The 18,828-nt window shown below is 62.5% G+C and overlaps 1 protein-coding gene across 3 annotated transcripts in view; it reads left to right on the forward strand.

Annotated features, from left to right (window-relative positions):
- The window catches only part of SRCIN1 (SRC kinase signaling inhibitor 1), a 28,443-nt gene that overhangs the window by 8,404 nt on the left and 1,211 nt on the right, over positions 1-18,828 (forward strand). Inside the window, exons 2-19 of one of the 3 annotated variants that reach the window (XM_027908192.1) lie at positions 4,046-4,238; positions 4,334-4,532; positions 4,650-4,743; positions 5,124-5,938; positions 6,271-6,363; positions 6,546-6,589; positions 6,896-7,071; positions 8,423-8,598; positions 8,807-8,937; positions 9,385-9,532; positions 10,342-10,461; positions 10,492-10,654; positions 10,954-11,203; positions 11,380-11,534; positions 11,653-11,805; positions 12,542-12,667; positions 16,691-16,828; positions 18,682-18,814. In XM_027908192.1, the coding sequence (XP_027763993.1) occupies positions 4,136-4,238; positions 4,334-4,532; positions 4,650-4,743; positions 5,124-5,938; positions 6,271-6,363; positions 6,546-6,589; positions 6,896-7,071; positions 8,423-8,598; positions 8,807-8,937; positions 9,385-9,532; positions 10,342-10,461; positions 10,492-10,654; positions 10,954-11,203; positions 11,380-11,534; positions 11,653-11,805; positions 12,542-12,667; positions 16,691-16,828; positions 18,682-18,684 (3,087 nt within the window). In that variant the 5' untranslated portion in view covers positions 4,046-4,135 and the 3' untranslated portion in view covers positions 18,685-18,814. Of the gene's footprint in view, positions 1-4,045; positions 4,239-4,333; positions 4,533-4,649; positions 4,744-5,123; positions 5,939-6,270; positions 6,364-6,545; positions 6,590-6,895; positions 7,072-8,422; positions 8,599-8,806; positions 8,938-9,384; positions 9,533-10,341; positions 10,655-10,953; positions 11,204-11,379; positions 11,535-11,652; positions 11,806-12,541; positions 12,668-16,690; positions 16,829-18,681; positions 18,815-18,828 lie in introns of those variants that run through there. The other 2 variants (XM_027908189.1, XM_027908191.1) reach the window with 2 other exon arrangements.

Raw genomic sequence — 18,828 nt, forward strand, 5'->3', positions numbered from 1 at the left:
TGTGCGAGGGTCAGGCAGGACCAGCCCTGAAGGGCTGTGGAGGATCCACTGGGACAGACCCTGTGCCCCCTCCCCGAGGGTCCCTTGGCAGGGTCAGCCCTCCTGCCTGGCTTAGGAACAGTGCAGATATTAATGAGCTCTGCAGGCTTGGAGTGTTGTACAGGAACAGCTGCTCCATCCCAGGGCAGGGTCCTTTCCCCACGCATTTTTTCCACGCTTTGTTGTTTTGTTTTGGTTTTTTTTTTGCCTCCTATCTTCTTTGAAGTGGCCTGTGGGAGGTCCAGAGCTGCTCCTGTGCCCTTCCACCCTCTTTCTGCCAGCTCTCCTCTGTGCCCCTGGTCCCTGTGCTCCTCTCCTGACCTCTCCCTCCCTCCATCCGGATCCGGCAGCTCCCGATGACCGCGGTGTCCATCACTGCTGGATCCAGAGGGGTGACCCCAATCCTCACCCAGACTCCTCAAAAACTGCTGCCACCCTGGTGGTTCCCTCCAGCTCTGAGAATGGAGCCCTGGAAGCTGGGGAGGGAAATGTTCAGGAGGGGTGTGGAGGAATGGAGGGAGGATGAGGACAAGGAGAGGGGAGAGGCGGAGATGGGGAGAGGAGCATCCTTATCTAGCCAGGCAGATATAATGAAGCTGCTTCTGCACTGACAGTAAAAGGGATTGTTGGGGGTTTTAGGAGCTAAAAGAATCACTTAATTGTAGCTTTTTTTAGCTCTGGGGAGATAAAAGACAAAAAAACCCACCCGAGTATCCCTCCGTTCCCCGTCCCACCTCTTTTATATAAGGCTCCCAGGGAGGCAGTGGGGGAGCTGGGGATGCTCCTGTCCCCACCAGAGTGGGGGAATCTTCCCCCTGCCTTCTCCAGAGGGGCTGGGGGGGGAGATGGGAGCTTTGGGAGAGGGTTTTCACTTGGACAGTCACCACGACAGCACCCGTGGGCACTCCCAGGGTGTAAAGCTTTGCTGCTCCAACGTGATTCCCTCCCCTCTGGAATGCTGGATGCTTCCAGGGGGTTCAGTCCCCGGCAGGAAACGAGCAGGTTTGCTCCCCGGGGTGGGCTGTGGGCACCTGACCTTTGGGTGCCCATCGCCCACCCACCCTCTCACCCCCTCTGCCCTGGGAGGGACCTTCTGCACCCTCGTCCCGTGGCCTTGGGTGGCTTTTGTTGTGCTCTGGGTGGCTTTTGTTTAGCTTTGGGTGGTGGCTGCCCTCCTTCACCTCCCCTTCCGTGCATTCCCTGCTTCCCACGCTGGTGGGGGCAGCTCCAGGATCTCGGGTTTGGGGTCGATGCTGCTGCCAGGGATCATTTAACCCTCTGTAAATGCTGGTTCAGCAGGAAATGGGTCATTTCCCAGCGTGGGATCTCTGCAGCTCGGGGGACAACAAGCAGAGGGGCTGTGTCCCCTCCCCTCCACCCCCTCCCTGCCACCGCAGGGGGGAGGGTTTCAGATCCCACAGGGAGTGTTGGGCTCTTGTGGGTGTGGAGTCATTTTAGACTCCACGGGGATGGATGGAGGTGCCTGAAGGGGCCCTGTCCCAGCGTGTTTGGGATGAGCCACGGCCTCGGTGACTGTGACAGGGAGGGGCTGTGGGTGCTGTGGGAGGGGCTGGGGGGCAGCAGAGCCCCCCCAGGGGTGCTGAGAGCTGCCGAGCCGCCGGCAGGGACGGGAGGCAGGATGTGAGGGGGCTGATCTGTCAGTTAATGCATCATCTGAGAGCAGGAGAAATCATTAGCGAGGCAGAGCAATAAAACCTCCAATCCCCTGCGAGGTGGCTCGTTAATGGGCTGCTGGAGGCCAAGGTCGGAGCAGCCACCGCTGTCCCCTCCGTGGGCATCTCGGCTTCCCAGCCCTGCTCTGGGTCCTGCTCCCCCAGGCAAAACATGGCAGGGACCCCCCCACTGCCCAGAGCACTTGGAATTGTGTCCCCCCCACTGCAGGACCTGCCCTTTCCAGCTTCCCAGCACGCTGGGCTGCACGAGGGTCCCGTGCCTGGCTGTGGAGGGTCCTGTACCTACAGGGGTGCCCTGAGTGAGGGGCACTGGGGAGGAGGGGTGTGTGGCTCTACCCCGGTGCCAGCAACAGTTTCGGGGGGCTGCTGCTTCCTGCTCGGGCTGGGGGAGCACATTGTGTGAGCATCAGGCCAGAACGGTCCCTTCCGGGCTAAAAATCCATTAACTTCCATCCTGCCTGTTTTCTTCCTTTTTTGTTGTTGTTGTTGTTTGACTGATGCCATAATTATCTCCGGCAGATGAGCTTAATTACCTGAGGTCAGCGGCTCCTGCAGGGCAGGGGCAGGAGGGGTCTGGGCTCACCTGGAGCAGGGAAGTTCTCCCTGTCACCTGTTCCTGCAGGTGTCCCACAGGCTGGAGGGACCCCAGGGCATTGGGGTGTGGTGTTATAGGGGCCGTAGGGACCCCAGGGCATTGGGACTGGGGAGTATTTAGGGGTGGGAAGTGGAAGGAAGGGATGGATGGATGGATGGATGGATGGATGGATGGATGGATGGATGGATGGATGGATACAGGGCAGGGTGAGACCCCTCTGGCACGGAGCACAGGAAGGATCCAAGAGGGCAAAGCCAGGCTGAGGTGCAGCCCTGGCAGTGTTGGTCGCATCCCAGCCACATCCCTGCTCTTCCCTGTGGCCAGGGATCCATCCCTGGGTCTGGGAGCTGGGCCACAGCACCCCAAACCCGGAGCAAATGCCTGGAGATGGGCACCCACCAGCCCTAAAGGGTGTGCAAGGGTGGGGAGCCCCAAAAACCAGCTGCTACACCCCAAAGACCTCCGTGCCACGAGCATGAGGGAGAGGATTGGCGGGGGTCTGTCCATCTCCTCCTGCTCCTGCAGCTCCCTCCCCTGCTGGGGACCCTCGGGGGGTGGGGGATGTGCTGGTCCTGCCTGGGTCCATCCCTGCATCCTCTCCTTGATGTCAGACTGGAGCATCTGCGCTGCCAGCGCCCTTTGTGCTAAAACAACAACAACAACGAAACTAAGCAGTCAATTTTCCAGCAATTAGCTCCAGCGAGAACATTTCAAGTCCTCCAAAACCCCGCCTCGCAGGATTAATTAAATCTTCCAATTAATGTCTAATTTAAATGATGATGATGGCTGTTATCATATCATATTGATTCTTTTTTCCCCCCCTTTCCAGTCTTAAAATAGAGCTGTTGTCCCTTCCAGGGCCACCTTTTCCACACCCCAGGAGCTGTTTGTTCCCTCAGTTTGATTTGCCAATGTTAAACACGCGTCTGGGAAATCAAGCCTGGTGTTTTAGCGGCGGGCACCCGTGCCAAGGGGGCCCAGACACACATCTGGGGGATGTTTGTGCCGAAAATCCCCATCCGGAGCGTGAACTTCCCTGCGGTGAACACCCTGGGGAAATGGGGGCTCCTGGTGAATTAAATTTTTCCCCTCTGCAAACCCCCAATCCGCCGCTTTCCCCCGGCTCACACGGCCATAAACCTCGCTGCTGCTTTGCTTCCAGAACAATTCCAGGCGTTTATGCTTCCCAGGAGCCGCTTCATTGGTGTAATGGATGTGTAACCTCTGGTAATTGCGAAGGTTATTCCGGAGCTCGCACGCCTGTCCTGGCTCCGGCTCCGGCAGCCACGGCCAGGGTTGTTCCAGTGGTTGCTGGTGCGGGAGCTCAGAGGCACTGGGATGGCACTGGGAGGCTTTGTGCCGGGAGTGGGGGGTCTGTGCTGAGAGCAGGAGGTGGAGGAGGCTCCGAGCTGGCCCCTGGATCACACCAGGGCCCGAACTCGGTGGGAATCCGGGATGGAGCGTCCCTGGACGCGGCTCAGCCTCATCCTCAGGCACGTGGTGGGATTTTTGGGGGTGTTCTGCGCAGGGCCAGGAGTTGGAGCTGATGATCTTTGGGGGTCCCTTCCAACTCGGGATATGCCATGATTCCATGATTCCCACAGACCTCTCCATCCCAGCGCTGCCTTCCATAGAAAGGTGGGAGCAGCACCCACCACATCCAGGGGAGCAGACCAGGGCTGGGATACCCACCCTCCTCTTCCCTCTCCCTTTCCAGACCAGGAGCTCCCGACACTCCCAGGGCTCCCAGCCTGGCTTGGCCGACCAAGCCAAGCTCTCCTTCGCCTCGGCCGAGTCCCTGGAAACGATGTCGGAAGCGGAGCTGCCCTTGGGGTTCAACAGGATGAACCGGTTCCGGCAGAGCTTGCCCCTGTCCCGCTCCACCAGCCAGACCAAGCTGCGATCTCCAGGTACCCGCCTGGCACCCAACACCCCCTGCGTGGTGCCGGGACAGGGCCTGGCTCCCTCACCTCACCCCCCCACCCTCTGCTCCCTCCGCTTCCAGGGGTCCTTTTCCTGCAGTTCGGGGACGAGACGAGGCGCGTGCACATCACGCACGAGATCAGCAGCATGGACACCCTGCACGCCCTCATCGTGCACATGTTCCCCCAGAAGCTCACCATGGGCATGCTCAAGTCTCCCAACACCGCCATCCTCATCAAGGACGAGTCCCGAAACGTCTTCTACGAGCTGGAGGATGTCCGGTGAGGAGGGAGGGAGCGCTCGGGTGGGATGAAGCGGGAAATGGGGAGGTGTGGGTGCAGTGCTGGGACTTTCAGGGGTGCCTGGCTGGGATGCTCAGGCTCTGCTTTTCCCTCCAGTGACATCCAGGACAGAAGCATCATTAAGATATACAGAAAAGAGCCACTCTACGCCTCATTCCCAGCCTCACACATCACCAACGGGGACCTGAGGGTAAGGGGGGAGGCACGGGGTGGCACAGGGAGAGCCTGGGGGGTGGCTGCACCCAGTGCAGTGGGGCCAGGAAAGAAAGAAAGCAACAGAGACTGGCATTTCCGTGTGTTTGGGGCAGGAGGGGCGGCTGGGGTTCGCCTTGCCTGGATCCAGAGCCTTCAGGTGTTGCTTTAAGAGAGTGGATGTTTGGGGCCCGACAGCGGGGTAAGAAACACGGTGTTTGGGGAGATCAGCAGAGCAAACCACCCTGCAGCTGGATGGGAACGAGGGGGGTGTTTGTTCCCAGAGCTGTTGGTGCTTGGAGGGGTGGAGGGTCCCAACGGGGCAGAGCAGGGCAGGGGGAGTGGGACACGGTGCTGACCCCCTGCCCCTCCTCGCAGAGGGAGATGGTGTACACGTCCAGGGAATCCTCTCCCACCCGCCGGCTCAACAACATGTCCCCGGCGTCCCACCTGGCCTCGGGGTCGCCCCCGCCCGTGCTGCAGTCCTCGTCCCCGTCCCGCTCCCGCATGTCCTACAGCGGGGGCCGCCCGCCCTCCTACGCCGGCAGCCCCGTGCACCACGGCGAGCGCCTGTCCAACCTGCCGCCCGCCCAGGGCGTGTCCCCCAGCCCCAGCGCCATCCTGGAGCGCCGCGACGTCAAGCCGGACGAGGACCTGGCCGGGAAGAACGTGGTGCTGGTGAAGAACGAGGGGCTCTATGCCGACCCCTACGGCATGGTGCACGAGGGCCGGCTCAGCATCACCTCCACGCAGTCCCTGGCGGGCATGGGCGACCCTTTTGGCTACTCGGGGGGGCTGTACAAGCGGGGCTCCGTGCGCTCCCTCAGCACCTACTCGGCGGCCGCGCTGCAGTCGGAGCTGGAGGACGGTCTGTACAAGCCCAACGCGCCCATCTACGGCGACACCTACGGCCCCGGGCTGGGCTTCCGCATGCCCCCCTCGTCCCCGCAGAAGATGGTGGATGTGCAGCCGGGCCAGAGCCCCCACAGCCCCTACTCGGGGCCCCCCAGCCGCTCCTCGCCCGTCCGCCAGTCCTTCCGCAAGGATTCTTGCTCCTCGGTGTTCATGGACAGCCCCGTGGGCAAAACGCGCAACCCCAGCTCCTCCGGCCCCCCCGAGCTCTTCCCCGGCCCCGGAGAGCGCCCACTCTCAGGGTTTGGCTCCCCAGGGCCCGCCAAGGACACGGAAACGAGGTGAGATGGGGCGTGGGAGAAGCCCCCCGTGGGTACGAGCCTTGCTGCTCCGCTGGGTTTCCATCGGGGCGGGTGGGGAGGTAGAGCAGGAGTCAAGGAAAGCTTTGGATCCTCCCCACTGTGGCAGGTGCTGGGAACGAGGCACCAAGTGAGGGTAGAGGGGAGTGGCTGGGGGTGCTGGAGGCAGGAGAGAGAGAGAATGGGCGAGTGGATGTGGCTGGGGCCGATGTCCCTGCTGGGGCTGCGAGGAACAGGTGGATGCGAGCGAGGCCAGGACAAACCTCAGGGTGTCCTTGGTTCCTCACCCCTCCCCTCTCCCTTTCCCCACGCAGGGAGCGGATGGAGGCCATGGAGAAGCAGATTGCCAGCCTGACAGGGCTGGTGCAGAGTGCTCTGCTCCGCGGCTCCGAGGCTGAGACCCCCAGGTGAGGAGCGGGAGGGCACCTGTGGGTCCCCGGGGTGGGGGGAGGCCTCCAGCTGAGCTGTTTGCTGCCAGTACCGGGGGTCCTGTCCCCCTCCCAGGGGCCCCTGCCTCCACCCAGTGAGGATAGAGGTGCCTGGTCCCTCTCCCTCTCTCCACTGACTCCCCTTCTCTCTCTCGTTGCAGCGAGAAGACAGAAGCCACCAACGGTGGGACGCCCCCATCGGCGTGTAAGTGGCTGGAGATAATCCCCTCGCCCTGCAGCACCCCCTCCCCTGCCCACGGGTGCTGGGTGTCCCAGGGAAGGTGCAGGAGTGGGGTCTGCACCCCCCCCACGTGTTGGCAACCAGTGGGACCACCCACCATCCCACTCTGGGGCAGCTCCAGGGTGGCCTCTTAGAGCAAGCAAGGAGGGGGGGTAGCTTTGGAGACCACCAGGACTGAGGGACTGGGTGGGGAAGTAAGAGAAAGGGGGGCTGAAACCTGTCCTGGGGTGGGACATCGCCCTTCAACAGCCTCTGCTTGTCCCCCCGCAGCCACCAGCCGCAGCGGGGGGACCCCGGTGCCCGCGCCACCACCGCCCTCGGCCACCAGCACACCAGCGGGGCAGCCCACGGCCATCACCCGCCTGCACATGCAGCTGCACCTGCACGACTTGCAGCAGAACGCCAGCGACCTCCGCAACCAGCTGCAGCAGCTCAAGAAACTGCAGGTGGGTACCCCGGGGGAGGATGGGGGTCCCCAGCCCAGGGGTCCTCAGCTCTGTCCCAGTTTAAATGAGACAAAGGTCTTTTGCTGAGGATGGATTAGGAGAAAAAGACCCAAACTTCCTTTTCTAGCAATTATAAATTCGAAATTAAGAGGCTCCGATTGAAGGAAAACAAATTATGGAAAAGGGAAAAAATAACAGCCCTTTATTAAAAGGTATGTGCTTATTAACAGGAGCACGAAAAAAAACCAAGTAAAACAACCAAGCAATGCCCCTATACCCACCAATAATCTCCTTCAAGAACAAAACCGATAAAACCGGCAAAAAGAAAATCAAATAGTTCAATTTTTAGCACCCTTTGGTGCAGTTCCAGCCACAGTCAGCAGGGGGCGCCGTCGGGTCACTGGAGATGCAAAACTTGTAATGTCTTATACCGTTCACCAGGTGGCGCTGCTGAGTTATCAAAAAGTGCAGAACTTGTAATGTTCTATAGGAGTCACCAGGGGGCGCTGTTGGATCCCTGGAGATGCAGAACTTGCAATGTCCAGCCCCCGTCACCGGGCGGCGCTGTGGGATCCCTGGTCACCGCCGGGTGGCGATGGAGGAGGGGGGAAGGGGGAGGGAAACAGAAAGTTCTCCCAATGGAAGGAAAACTCACGACTCAGTTGGTGAAGATCTCGCGGTGAACCAAGCCTGAAACCAGCAAACAACTGCGCAGAGAGACGGCAGCAAAAACTCCTCTCCCACAGGAAAAGACAAAGGAGAAACCAGGCAGTCTCTCCTGCTTGCTGCAGCCTCCCCTCCGGCTCCAGAGCTGAGCTCCAACAACCAAACCCCACCTGTTTCCATACACACACCCTGGCCTTTTCCCAATTCCTCCCCCTTGGTTGCTAGGAGATTAATGTCTGGTCATTTAGGGCTCAGGCCAACTCCTTTGTTTATCTGATGGCCCATTAACACATAAACGCAGGAGGGGGAAGGGGAAAGGAAAGACAAAATTTCTTGCTAAAATCAGAACTATGACAAGCTCGTGCCCCAGTGACAAGAAAATCCCCCTTTTCCCCCCTCCTGCTGCGCAGGGGGAGCTGCCACACCCCCCTGGGGTTCTCATAAGAGTGACAGCCCGTGCCCTCCTCCTGTGCTCACCTGGGGCAGGTGGCTGCCCATGGGGCTGGGGGGAGGTTGGCACTGTTGGTCGGGGCACAGTGCTGGTGGCACCGGGGGTTGTGGGAACACCCTGCGGTGTGGGAGAGCCAGAGGGGTCCCTCCCCACGCCCAGCTGGCACCTTTGGGGGCCCATTACCCCTCAGGGAGGGCCTTGCCCATCCTGAACTGCGCTTTCTACCCCCCACAGCTGCAGAACCAGGAGACGGTGAAGACGATGCTGCGGCGGACGGAGACGGAGATCAGCGTGCGGGTGACGGACACCATGCGCAAGCACGAGGACCCTCTGCAGCGCCAGCGCAGCTTGGTGGAGGAGGAGCGGCTCCGCTACCTCAACGAGGAGGAGCTCATCACCCAGCAGCTCAAGTGAGCCCGGGCAGGGGGTCCTTGCCCGCCCCCCTCGAGGGGCCACGTCCTCCCTGGGTGTAGGTCGGTGGCTGTGCCCGCCGCCAGGACGTGTCCCTGCGTGAGGAGGGGTCCCCAACACAGTGGTCCCCTCCCTTCTGCCACCCCCGGGGTTCTCCAGCGTTCGTGGCACAGCAGTGACACCCCTGCCCTGCTTCTGTGCTCGCAGTGACCTGGAGAAGTCCGTGGAGAAGATCCAGAAGGATCTGGCCCACAACCACCGGCTGATCCCCGTGCAGGAGCTGGAGGAGAAGGCGGTGGTGCTCAAGCAGCTGGGGGAGACACTCACAGACCTGAAGGGTGAGGATGGGCTGGGGGGGGAGGGGGCAAGCAGAGCCTTCCCATGTTTCCCTGCTCCATCCCTGCACGTGGGATGCTCCAGGATGTCCGTGGGATGCTCCAGGATGTCCGTTGCCTCTGGGTTTGAGTGTTTGCCCCTGCCAGTGTGTCCATCCGCGTTCCTGGAGCAGACATCCCGGTGCCATCGGCACTGTGCGTGTCCTGGTGCCCGTGGATGTGGAGGGGCCACCTTCCCGGGCTAAAATTGGTGCCTGTGGGTGGATGGAGAAGGGATGAGGGGCCTGGGGAGCCCAGGGTGCCCGGGATCCACCCCTCCTGCTCCAACCTGGCAGGGTGCCCTTGCCCTGCGTATGATGGACATGGCGCTTTTGGTGGGTGTGGGGTGGGCACTGGGAGGGTCTCCCTGGCACAAGGGGGCCGCGGTGACCCCCAATCTCACCCCCCCAGCCCAGTTCCCCAGCCTGCAGAGCAAGATGCGGGTGGTGCTGCGGGTGGAGGTGGAAGCTGTGAAGTTCCTCAAGGAGGAGCCAAACCGCCTGGATGGGCTCCTGAAACGCTGCAAGACAGTGACAGACACCCTCACCCAGATCCGCAGGTGAGCCCCAAACCCCGGCCCCTTGGGCACCTCGGCTGTCCCTGTGTCCCCATGTGTGTCGGTGCCCTCTGCGTTGATCCCAAATCCCAAACTCATCCATCAGGGCAGGAGGGGCATCCAAGGGATGCTGATAAATGGCTCATTTTCTTGCTAAGGAACTCAAAACCACCCTCAGTCCTCTCCAGGTCTGTGTGGGAACCCCTCTTTTTCTCATCACTTGGAAAAAGGAGGGACTGTACACCAGGAAGGAAAGGCAACCCCTTGGGGTGACCAGAAATCCCTTTCCTGAGGAGCAGGGAATTGCTCTGCTGGAGGAAAAAAAACAACCAGCCATCTCCCAGAGCTAATGCCCATGGCAGGCTGGGCCATGCACCGTGGTGGAGCCCACCTGCCTCTTCCCATTAGGAGACCTTTCGGGATGGCTCAGGGCTCGCTGGCTCCGAGATCGCCTCGGGCTCGTCACTAGCCTGGTTTGCCACACAAATTAGCCCGTAGGATCCTGCAGTGTCTGAACTGTCTGGCTGTCATCCTGGCCCCTAACAACTCCTGGATCCAGAGGGCAGTTTTCCTCTCTGATGGAGAGGAAGGGTTTGGAGAGATCCAGTTTCCTACGAGGCTCACGAAAACGGGCAGCCAGGTGGAGGGGCTCTCGTTCGTGGGCTCCCCCAAACGAGGCTGCAGCACCAGCCCCGACCCCTCCCCACCCATCAGAGCACCGTGTAATGCAGGGGGGCAGGTGGGGAGGGTGCAGTGGCCCCTCCTGGTGCCATGCAGCCCCCCCCCAGCAGCCTCCACTCTGCCCCTGGCAGGCAAGTGGACGAGGGCGTGTGGACCTCCCCCAGCAACCTCAGCCAGTCCCCCAAGAAGGTGGCCCCCGAGACAGACTTCAGCAAAGGGCTGGATTTGGAGATGCCCACCAGCCCCCCCGTGAGCCTCCACCACCTGACGGCCGCCACCGAGAGCCTGGGCATGCCCAGCTTCGGGCACAGCCCCCCCCAGACCCAGAGCCACCCCTCCAAGAGCAATAACCCTGCCCGAGCCCCAGAGATGGTGCCCGCCAAGACCCAGACGGGGCCGGAGACGCCCAGCAAGAAGAGCGCGGACAAAGCTGTGTCCGTGGAGGTGAGGGGGGGGTCCTCAGCTCTGAGGGGGCTCTTCTAGAGGGTCTGTCTGTGTCTCCCAGCTGAAACTGGGAACAGGAGCTCCTCGCAGGGGTGGCTGCTGGGTGGGGGAGCCCTGGGTGATGCAGCACTGGGAGCTCCCCCATTGCTTGGGGGTGTTGTGCAGCTTGGGATGGGGGGCAGCACTGGCACCCCAGTTCCTCCCTGGCTTGGCAGCAGGTTGGGGGGCTGGCAGCAGGGCTGGGGGTCACATCCTGCAGCGTGGAGGGGACTGGAGGGGGCTCTGCCTGCCGTCCACAGGCAGCAGAGCGGGACTGGGAGGAGAAACGGGCAGCGCTGACCCAGTACAGTGCCAAGGACATCAACCGGCTGCTGGAGGAGACGCAGGCCGAGCTCATGAAGGCCATCCCCGACCTGGAATTCGCTGCCAAGCACAAACAAGCCCCGGGCAGCGGCAGCGCCGCCTCCACCCCCGAGCACAAACCCTCCAAGCCGCAACACGCGCCCAAATCGGGGGGCAAAGGGGACCCCAACGGCCGCAGGGGCTCAGGTACGGCCTGGGGTCACCCCTGCACGGGGGGCTGGGGGGTGGTGGTGGTGCCCCAGGGGCCCTGGGCTGGTCCGTGCTGCCCCGAGGGGAGGTCTGTGCCCCGGGCAGAGCCGGGGGGTGTTGTATGAGAGGGGCAGGGAAAGGTCTCGTGCCCTCACAGCACCGTTTGTGCCCAGACGAGCTGACGGTGCCGCGGTACCGGACCGAGAAACCCTCCAAATCCCCACCGCCCCCCCCTCCACGCCGGAGCTTCCCCTCGTCCCACGGGCTGACCACCACCCGCAGCGGCGAGGTCATCGTCACCAGCAAGAAGGAGCCCGGGTTTATGAAGGTAGGGCCCATGGGGTGTGGGGGGGCTGCTGGGCTGGGGCCGAGCCGCTCACCCCCAGCAGGACCAGCCCCGGCTCCCGGTGCCCCCCGCCCCTCACCGCCCTGCTCCCCGCTGGCAGAAGGCCGAGTCGGAGGAGCTGGAGACGCAGAAGCCGCAGGTGAAGCTGAGGAGGACGGTGTCCGAGGTGGTCAGGCCGGCCTCCACCCCGCCCATCATCGCCTCGGCCATCAAGGATGACGACGACGAGGATCGGATCATCGCCGAGCTGGAGGTGGGCGCGGGGAGGGGGTGCGGGACCCCCAGCTCACCCGCCCCGCAGGGGGTGCCCACCCTGCTCTGCCTGCTCCTGGGGGGCTGTACCCAGCTCAGGGAGCACCTCGGGGTGGGGTGTGGGGTGTGGGGTGTGAGGTGGGCACCGCAGTGGGATTCCCAGTCCTCGCCTGTCAGGAACGTGGTGCTGCAGGGACAGAGAGGGACGGACCCCTCGCTGGGTCCAGGTGCTGCACATGGTGTCACCCTCTCTCTTCAGTACTTCCACCCCATCTCGGGCTTTAAGCCGAGCTCGTTTGGTTTTTAACACTCCAGGGCTGCAGCCAGAGGTTCGTGGGCTTTTGTGCACAGGGCACTGCACGGGTGCCAACTGAAATACCCCCCTCAGGCTCTGCACCCCCCCGGCTGGCTGTGCCCCTCCTCCTGCCCCTGTTTGCTGCCGTGGAGGTGCCCAAGTGGGTCATGGATGGCTTTTCCTTGGCGGGTTTTCCCCGCTGAGGCAGGAGAAGTGGTGATGGTGCAGGCAGAGGGACTGGACCTGTGATGCTGCAGGCAGGACCGGTGGTGCTGCAGGCCTGGGGAGCAGTGACGCTGCCAGCAGCAGAGGGGACGAGGCTGCCCCTGCACCTGATAACAGCCAAGGTTTCTTTCCCTTGCCGCCAAGCCCCCGCCGTGGTGTGACCATCCCTCCTCACCCCAGGCCTCCCTCCTCCAACCGCCCGTGTTTGACTCCCCAGGTGTTTCAGAGAAGCTCTGCCTGCCCTTTCCTCCCCAAGCTGCGTCACGAGGCGCTCGTGGCCGTCTCCCCCGGGCTGGCAGAGCTGTGGCCCAACGGAGCCTCCGTTGCAGCCCAAGGATGGAAGGTAACGGGGCTGCACTTTCACCACCTGCTCTCCTGCCTCTCTTTAACTCACTGCTGCTCTGGTTTAACAAACTAATGGCTTCTCTCCACTCCCTCGCTCACCGTCTGTGCGTGGCCGGCACTGACACGGCGCAGGACCCAGCACTAACCCACCCGACGGCCCTGTGGTTCCTGTGAGGGCCAGGTCCGGGTGGGAGGAAGGAAAGGGCCACCCCAGCACCACTCTGGGCATGGCACAGGGAGGGCTGGCTGCTCTCACCCTGCACTGGGCGCCCAGGGGGTGTCACTGGTGGGCGCTGCTCCCTGTGCATGATGAGGGCAGAAGGTGAAGGGCTGGGGGTCTCTGCTTGGGCCTGGCCCTGGGTCCCTCCCCTCTCCTGGGACACCAGGGCTGAGTTGTCCATCTGTCCCTGTGTGCCAGGACAGGCTCAGATGTGTCCAGCTCCAGACCCAGAGCTCTGTGGCCATCCCAGCATGGGGGTTTCCTTCCCTCTCTGCCCCAGGCTGGGGGGCAGCTGCAGGGGCACCTCTTCTGCCAGGGCATCTCTCCAGCTCCCCTGCCCTCAGCTCTGTGGAGGGCACAGCTGGCTCTGGCTCCCCAGGCACTGCACAGCTCATTGGATCTCCCTTGGGATGGGAACAGGGAGGTGGGGGAGGAAGAGCAGCGTTTTCCACCTGACTTCTCACTGCTCAGGGTTTTAAAGGCCGGCTGCCCCTCGGCAGCTCGTTTGTGATGGCTCATCCCCTGCTGAAGCTCTGCCAGGAGCTGGGCTCTGCTCTTGGCACCAGTGCTGTGCCAGTTTACACCAGCACGGAGAAATCCAAGCTGGACGGTTGGCAGTCGGATTTCCCAAGGCATCCGGGAGGTGCGGCAACGCCAACTCATTTTTTTTGCTGGTTAAACTCCAGGCAGTTCATTGCCAAAATCTGCCAAGCCCCAGCGTGCCTTAAGCACAATAACACCAGTCCCAGTCTGTGCTGTGTGTGCTGATGGGACATCAGGGCTGGGCAGGAGGGAGAGGAGCATCCGCTCCCTGCAGCGATGCCCGGAGGCACCGGAGGACTCCAGTGGTGTCTGGGGACACACCAGCACCTCCTGCTCCCCCCACTGGCTCCTAATCTGTCTGAATTCTCTACCTAGGAGCCGCTGGCCCTGGCGGTCCCGGGGAGCCGGGCTTTCTCCCTCCCACAGATTGTGCTCACCGAGTGGGTGTCGGAGCCGCCGTCCCCCGAAGCCGAGCCGGAGGTGTGGGTGGAAACGGGCAGCGCAGGAGCAGGAGGGGAGTTTGCACCCAAGGGGGCAAGGAAAGGCCCTGTGGCTCCTGGCAGCCCCAGGAAGTCTCTGTTGGCACACGGGCACCCTCCGGCTGCGGCCCCGCAGCCCCCCAGCAGCTCATCCCGGGGTGGTGCTCGTGCAGCAGGAGAGATCTGGGGGTTCTCTTTCCCAGGGGATAAAACGAGCCACCCCACGGGGGGACAAGGAGGGGACACGGCTCTGAACGCTGCCAGCAGGAGAGAGGGCAGTGGCAAGACTTGTCACCAAGTGGCTGCACAGCCTCCTCAGCCCCTCCGGGGGGAAGCCGCGGGTGCCGGAGTTGGAGGGGCCGCAATTCCCTCCACCGGTGGCATCGTCCCCCAAACTCCCAGTGATGGGCACCCCCAAGGAGGAGCCAGGCAGAGCGTGCAGGAGGCACCGCTCCCTCCCGGAGGCTCTACTGGGGCTTCCAAACCAGCCCCAGCCTGCCTGGTGCCAAATCCTGGAGCTTTCCCGGGCGGGGGAAAGGGCCCAGCCCTGGCTGAGCATCCCCCGGCGCAGGTCACCGCGTGCCCAAGGCCAGGCCATGGCACAGCAGCTCCAGGATGGGCTGGAGGGGCTCCAGCTGCCGGGGGGGACACCGGAATGGGGAGGAAGGTGCCGGAGGGGCTCTGCCAAGGGCCGCCGTCCCCTCACCGCCCCGCCACGCCGGGCAGCAAGGAGGTTTATGAAGACACCTACCAGAGGCTGGACAGCCTGGAAGAGACCATCCGTGAGCTGGAGATGACCATCAGTGAGATCAGCAGCCACCCCTCGGTGGGGTCTGTGTTCCCTCAAGACCTGCTGGGACAAGCGGGACCCAAGGAGGATGGCGAGGACACCGGGAAGGGTCTGGGGGACCTCAAGCAGAGGAGCTGTGATGATGGGACTGTGCTGGACCTCAGTCAGGCCAAAGATGATGCTCCCAGGAGCCCATCCCCCAGCAAGACCAAGCCACCGCTGCTCCCCAAGCCGCAGCTGCCCCCCGGCATTCCGCAGGTTTATTTTCTATTATCCCTCTTGCCGTGCTCTGCCCTGGACTCACTCTGATGTCTCTTCCTCCACCTCTACCTGCTCCCTCTCTGTGACTCTACCTCCAGGCAGAGCCAAGGTGGAAAACCGACCTCCTTTCCTCCCTGTCACCTGGAGGGGTTTGGGAATTGCAAAAATTGAGCTGAGGGAGGAGTCGGCAGCAGGAAGGGAGATGGTCCCAGGCAGCGCCGCTGGGTCCCATCCAGAATCAGACCCTGGATAAGGTGGTGTGCTCTGTCCCAGCAGGTTTTGGGGCTGAGCGTGGTGCTGGTGATGAGCAGGGCGTGCACAATGAGCATTCCATGTGATCCATGATTAGCATCCCACGGGGTCCGTGATTGAGCGTCCCGTGGGATGCAGCGAGGGCCGGGTGCTCTGGGTGGCGAAGCCTCGTCCTTCGTTTCACCATTTTGCATAAACGCTTTCCTAATGAGCTGCAGTTGGAGCCTGGCAGATGTTTCTCCTAATTAAATCACAGTGCGGGCTCCCTGAAGCCATCCAAATTGCTTTCTGCTGGAATCCAGCTGAATAGCTGGGAAAAGAGAGGGAGAGGAGGGGGGGGAAAAATGCCCCGAGGTGCTCTGACATCAACCTGCTCCTTTATTAACAGTCAGCACTGGGGAATAAATCTCCTTTCCCGTTCGGAGCCGTTGGTTCCCAGCAGTGCTGGGCCCCGCTGGGGTGTTCTCGCTGGGTGAATGGGCTGGCAAGTGGGTGTAGCTGCAGTTTTCCCTGCTGTTGGCTCCTGCTGCACCTCTGGAGCCTGGGAAAATAGGAGTGGAAGCTGCGGGATGGATTCGTGGCTGCGGCTGACACGTGCACAGAGCAAAGCTCGGGGTTAGGCTGGAGAGGCTGCCCTGAGCCTGTCCTAAAGCAGGGAGGGAGAGGGCAGGTGGTGTGTCCCCTTCCAAGGATGCTGTGTTGGTTGGGAAGGTTCCCAGTGCCTGCTGGGCACACGTGGGATTGTCAGAGTGTGCTGTGCAGGGCCGGGAGCTGGAGCTCAGTGATCCTCGTGGGGTCCCTTCCAGCTCAGGATATTCCGTGATCCTGGGATTTCCTTGTGCTGTGGGGTGCAGGGATCCCTGTGAGCCCTCCCTGAGGATCACAGGTGACCTGTTGGCTCTCTTGTTGTTAGGCAGGAGGCCGCGGTGATGGCAGGGAGAGGATGTGGGGTGCCCCAGGCATGGGGGGGACACGCGAGGCACCGCTTTGGGGTGGGGAGGGGGTGTGCCCAGGTACCACATCCCTCACTGCTGCTCTTGCAAGACTTTGTGTCTCCACCTGTGCACAGCCAGTTAATAAACACCTCTGTACTCCCACTGCCGCCGTTCCCACCTGGAATCTGCTTCTGCCTGCCGTCGCCTCTTTCCCCCTCTCTTGGCCGTGCACCTCTGCCCTGGCGGGGTGCCCTCCTCCTGCCCTCGGTCTCCCGGTGTTTGCCGTGTCTGTCCCTCTTTGGTGCCTCCTGGTAAGTCCTGGGTGGTTTGGCAGCCCTCCCACGAGAGCTCCCGTGGCACGAGGAGCCGGTGACCTCGTCCCGGCCTGGCTTTGCCGCCCCAGGCAGGGACATCCCGGTGGTGCCGCGGGGGGGCTTGGCGCAGCTCCGGGCGTCCCGTGCCAAGCAAGCTGCCAGCGGTGCCGGTGGGGGCTTCACCTGCCGGTTTTGACCCCTTCCCCCCCAATTGTCTGTCCCGGCAGAGCGGTGGCGTGTCCATCCCGGCCATGAAGGTGGTGAACCCGGCGTCGCGGCTGAAGCAGAGCCAGCAGGGCAGCCCCGACAAGAGCAAGCACATAAAGCAGCGGATGGAGTACATGCGGATCCAGGGCCAGCAGCAGGTAGTCCATCCCTACTGCCCACGGCTGAGTGTGGGTGAGGGGCACGGGAGACCCTGAGGGTGATGGATTTTGGAGACCCGGCTGTCTCGGTGCCTCCTTCGCCCTGACTGAGCCTGGTGGGGCTGGGGGGGCACAGGGATGTGGCTGTTGGGGTGCCTGTGCCCACCCTGGCTGTTGGGGACAGGGACCTGACTTCCTGCTGAGCGTGACAAACACCCCCAGCGTGGTGTGAGGATGCAGCTGGAGTCAATTGTCCCCGCTGGAAGGGCTGAGCCCCAGCATTGGCCCCCTCGCCCTGGGGGACCCCGAGAGCTCCTTGGCCACGGAGATGAGTGTGGCAGAGCCGTGTGCTTGGCACAGGGACTCCAAAGGGGATTCACTTACCAGGGCTGGGACTGCCCAGCCTGTCCTGGGAGGTTTTGGGGAGCCGGGACCCTCCGCGGCGCCGCGTCCACAGAAGCAGCTGATCCTGGGAGGGGGGTCACAGGCAGGGTGATGGTATTTGGGGTGCCTGGCAGTGTGTAGGGGCGGGTGTGAGTGGGCCACAGCAGCTGGAAGAGAAGCATTTTGGGATGGGAAGGAGTGTCCCCCCCACCCAGCTCCCCCCCATCCCCAGGGGCAGCTCCTGCTCTGTCCTTGCTGACCCCCCAGGGCTGGCCATGGACTCCCAGCTTGCTCAGGCCACGGGCAAGGGGACCACGGCCAGTTCAGTGCCCTCCCTCCCTCCTCACCTCTTCTCCCCCCCTCCCAACACCCCCTTTCCCCTCAGTGGGCAGCACGAGTGGGCTCACCCTCTCCTCTCCCCCAGCACTCCCTGCTCTGTGTCTTGAGCCCCTTCCAGGGGCCTGGCATCCAAAAAAACCCCATCCAATAAACCCAATTCTGCTCATTCTGTTGGATCCATAAACCCTGTTGGATAAACGAGAGGTTTTTTTACCAGCTACTTGGAGCAGGATTGGGGTGGATTTCATGCAATTTGGGCAAACGTTGCATGGGCATCTTGCACCTCCTTTGGCTCTGGCAAGAGGGCTCAATCCCACCCTTGGCTGTTCCATCCCCTGGGTCCTTCACAGTGGCAAGACATCCCCAGGGAGGGTCCATCCTCGAGGTCGGGGTCTCCCTGCCAGTCCCCCCTGGCATATGGGGGTGCACGTGGGTTTCCACACCCTGCAGAATCAGGGGGAGGCAGAGGGTTCCCTCTGCCCCCTGTCCAGGGCTGCACCCTGGAGAAACACCGGCCAAAAAGGGCTGTGCTGGGAGCTCCAAGGGGCTGGGAAGCATCTCCTGGCCCTGGACATCTCAGGGAGGCCACCAAATCCCCTTCCCTGGAAGCCACACCCCAGCCAGGCCTGGCTGTTCAGTGTCACCCTGGTCCTCCTTGTCCCCAGCCTTGGGGCACTGTCGGTCACCCGGCCCCTGGCACCTCCCAGTGCCCTCTCTGGGGTGACCAGAGCACGAGTTTCCCAGGTCACTTTTGTCCTCACTGCCCTCCTTGTGCAGGAATTTTCCATGTCGGCCCTGCCCAGCAGGCCAGGGCTGGAGGCTCCCTCTCCCCGTTCCATGAGGGTTTATGAGCATCATTCCCTCCTGGAGCCCTGGACCAGCTTTAGGAGGAGTGGGGTTGGGTCCTGGCCGTGCAGGACAGGGTGGGCACCGTCACCCCGGGGCCACCAAGGCTCTGGCAGGTGCTGTGCCCGGTCTAACACTGCCCTTCTTGTCCCCCCCTGCCTTTCCCCCCTCTCCCCTCCGCCTGTGTGTGTGTGTTTGTGTGTGTGTGTGTGTACCTGTCTGTCCTCGTGGCCGTCTGTCCATCCGTCCGTCTCTGCTCTCGGGGTCGTCCCCTTCCCGTCCAGTAACGCGTGGGACCAGCTCATCTCGTGCTGTTTGTGGTGGCCCTTTTCCAGCTGCTTGACCTCAGGCCTGACTCAATGCTGCTTCTGAACAGACTCCCTTTGGTTCTTGGTTGTTTTGGGGTTTTTTTTCTGTCCTGTTTTTTGCTT

This window comes from Empidonax traillii, unplaced genomic scaffold, assembly GCF_003031625.1.
Source record: "Empidonax traillii isolate 1590-97213 ecotype Southwest subspecies unplaced genomic scaffold, ASM303162v1 scaffold1649:size159791, whole genome shotgun sequence".
In the NCBI taxonomy this organism is placed as follows: domain Eukaryota; kingdom Metazoa; phylum Chordata; class Aves; order Passeriformes; family Tyrannidae; genus Empidonax; species Empidonax traillii.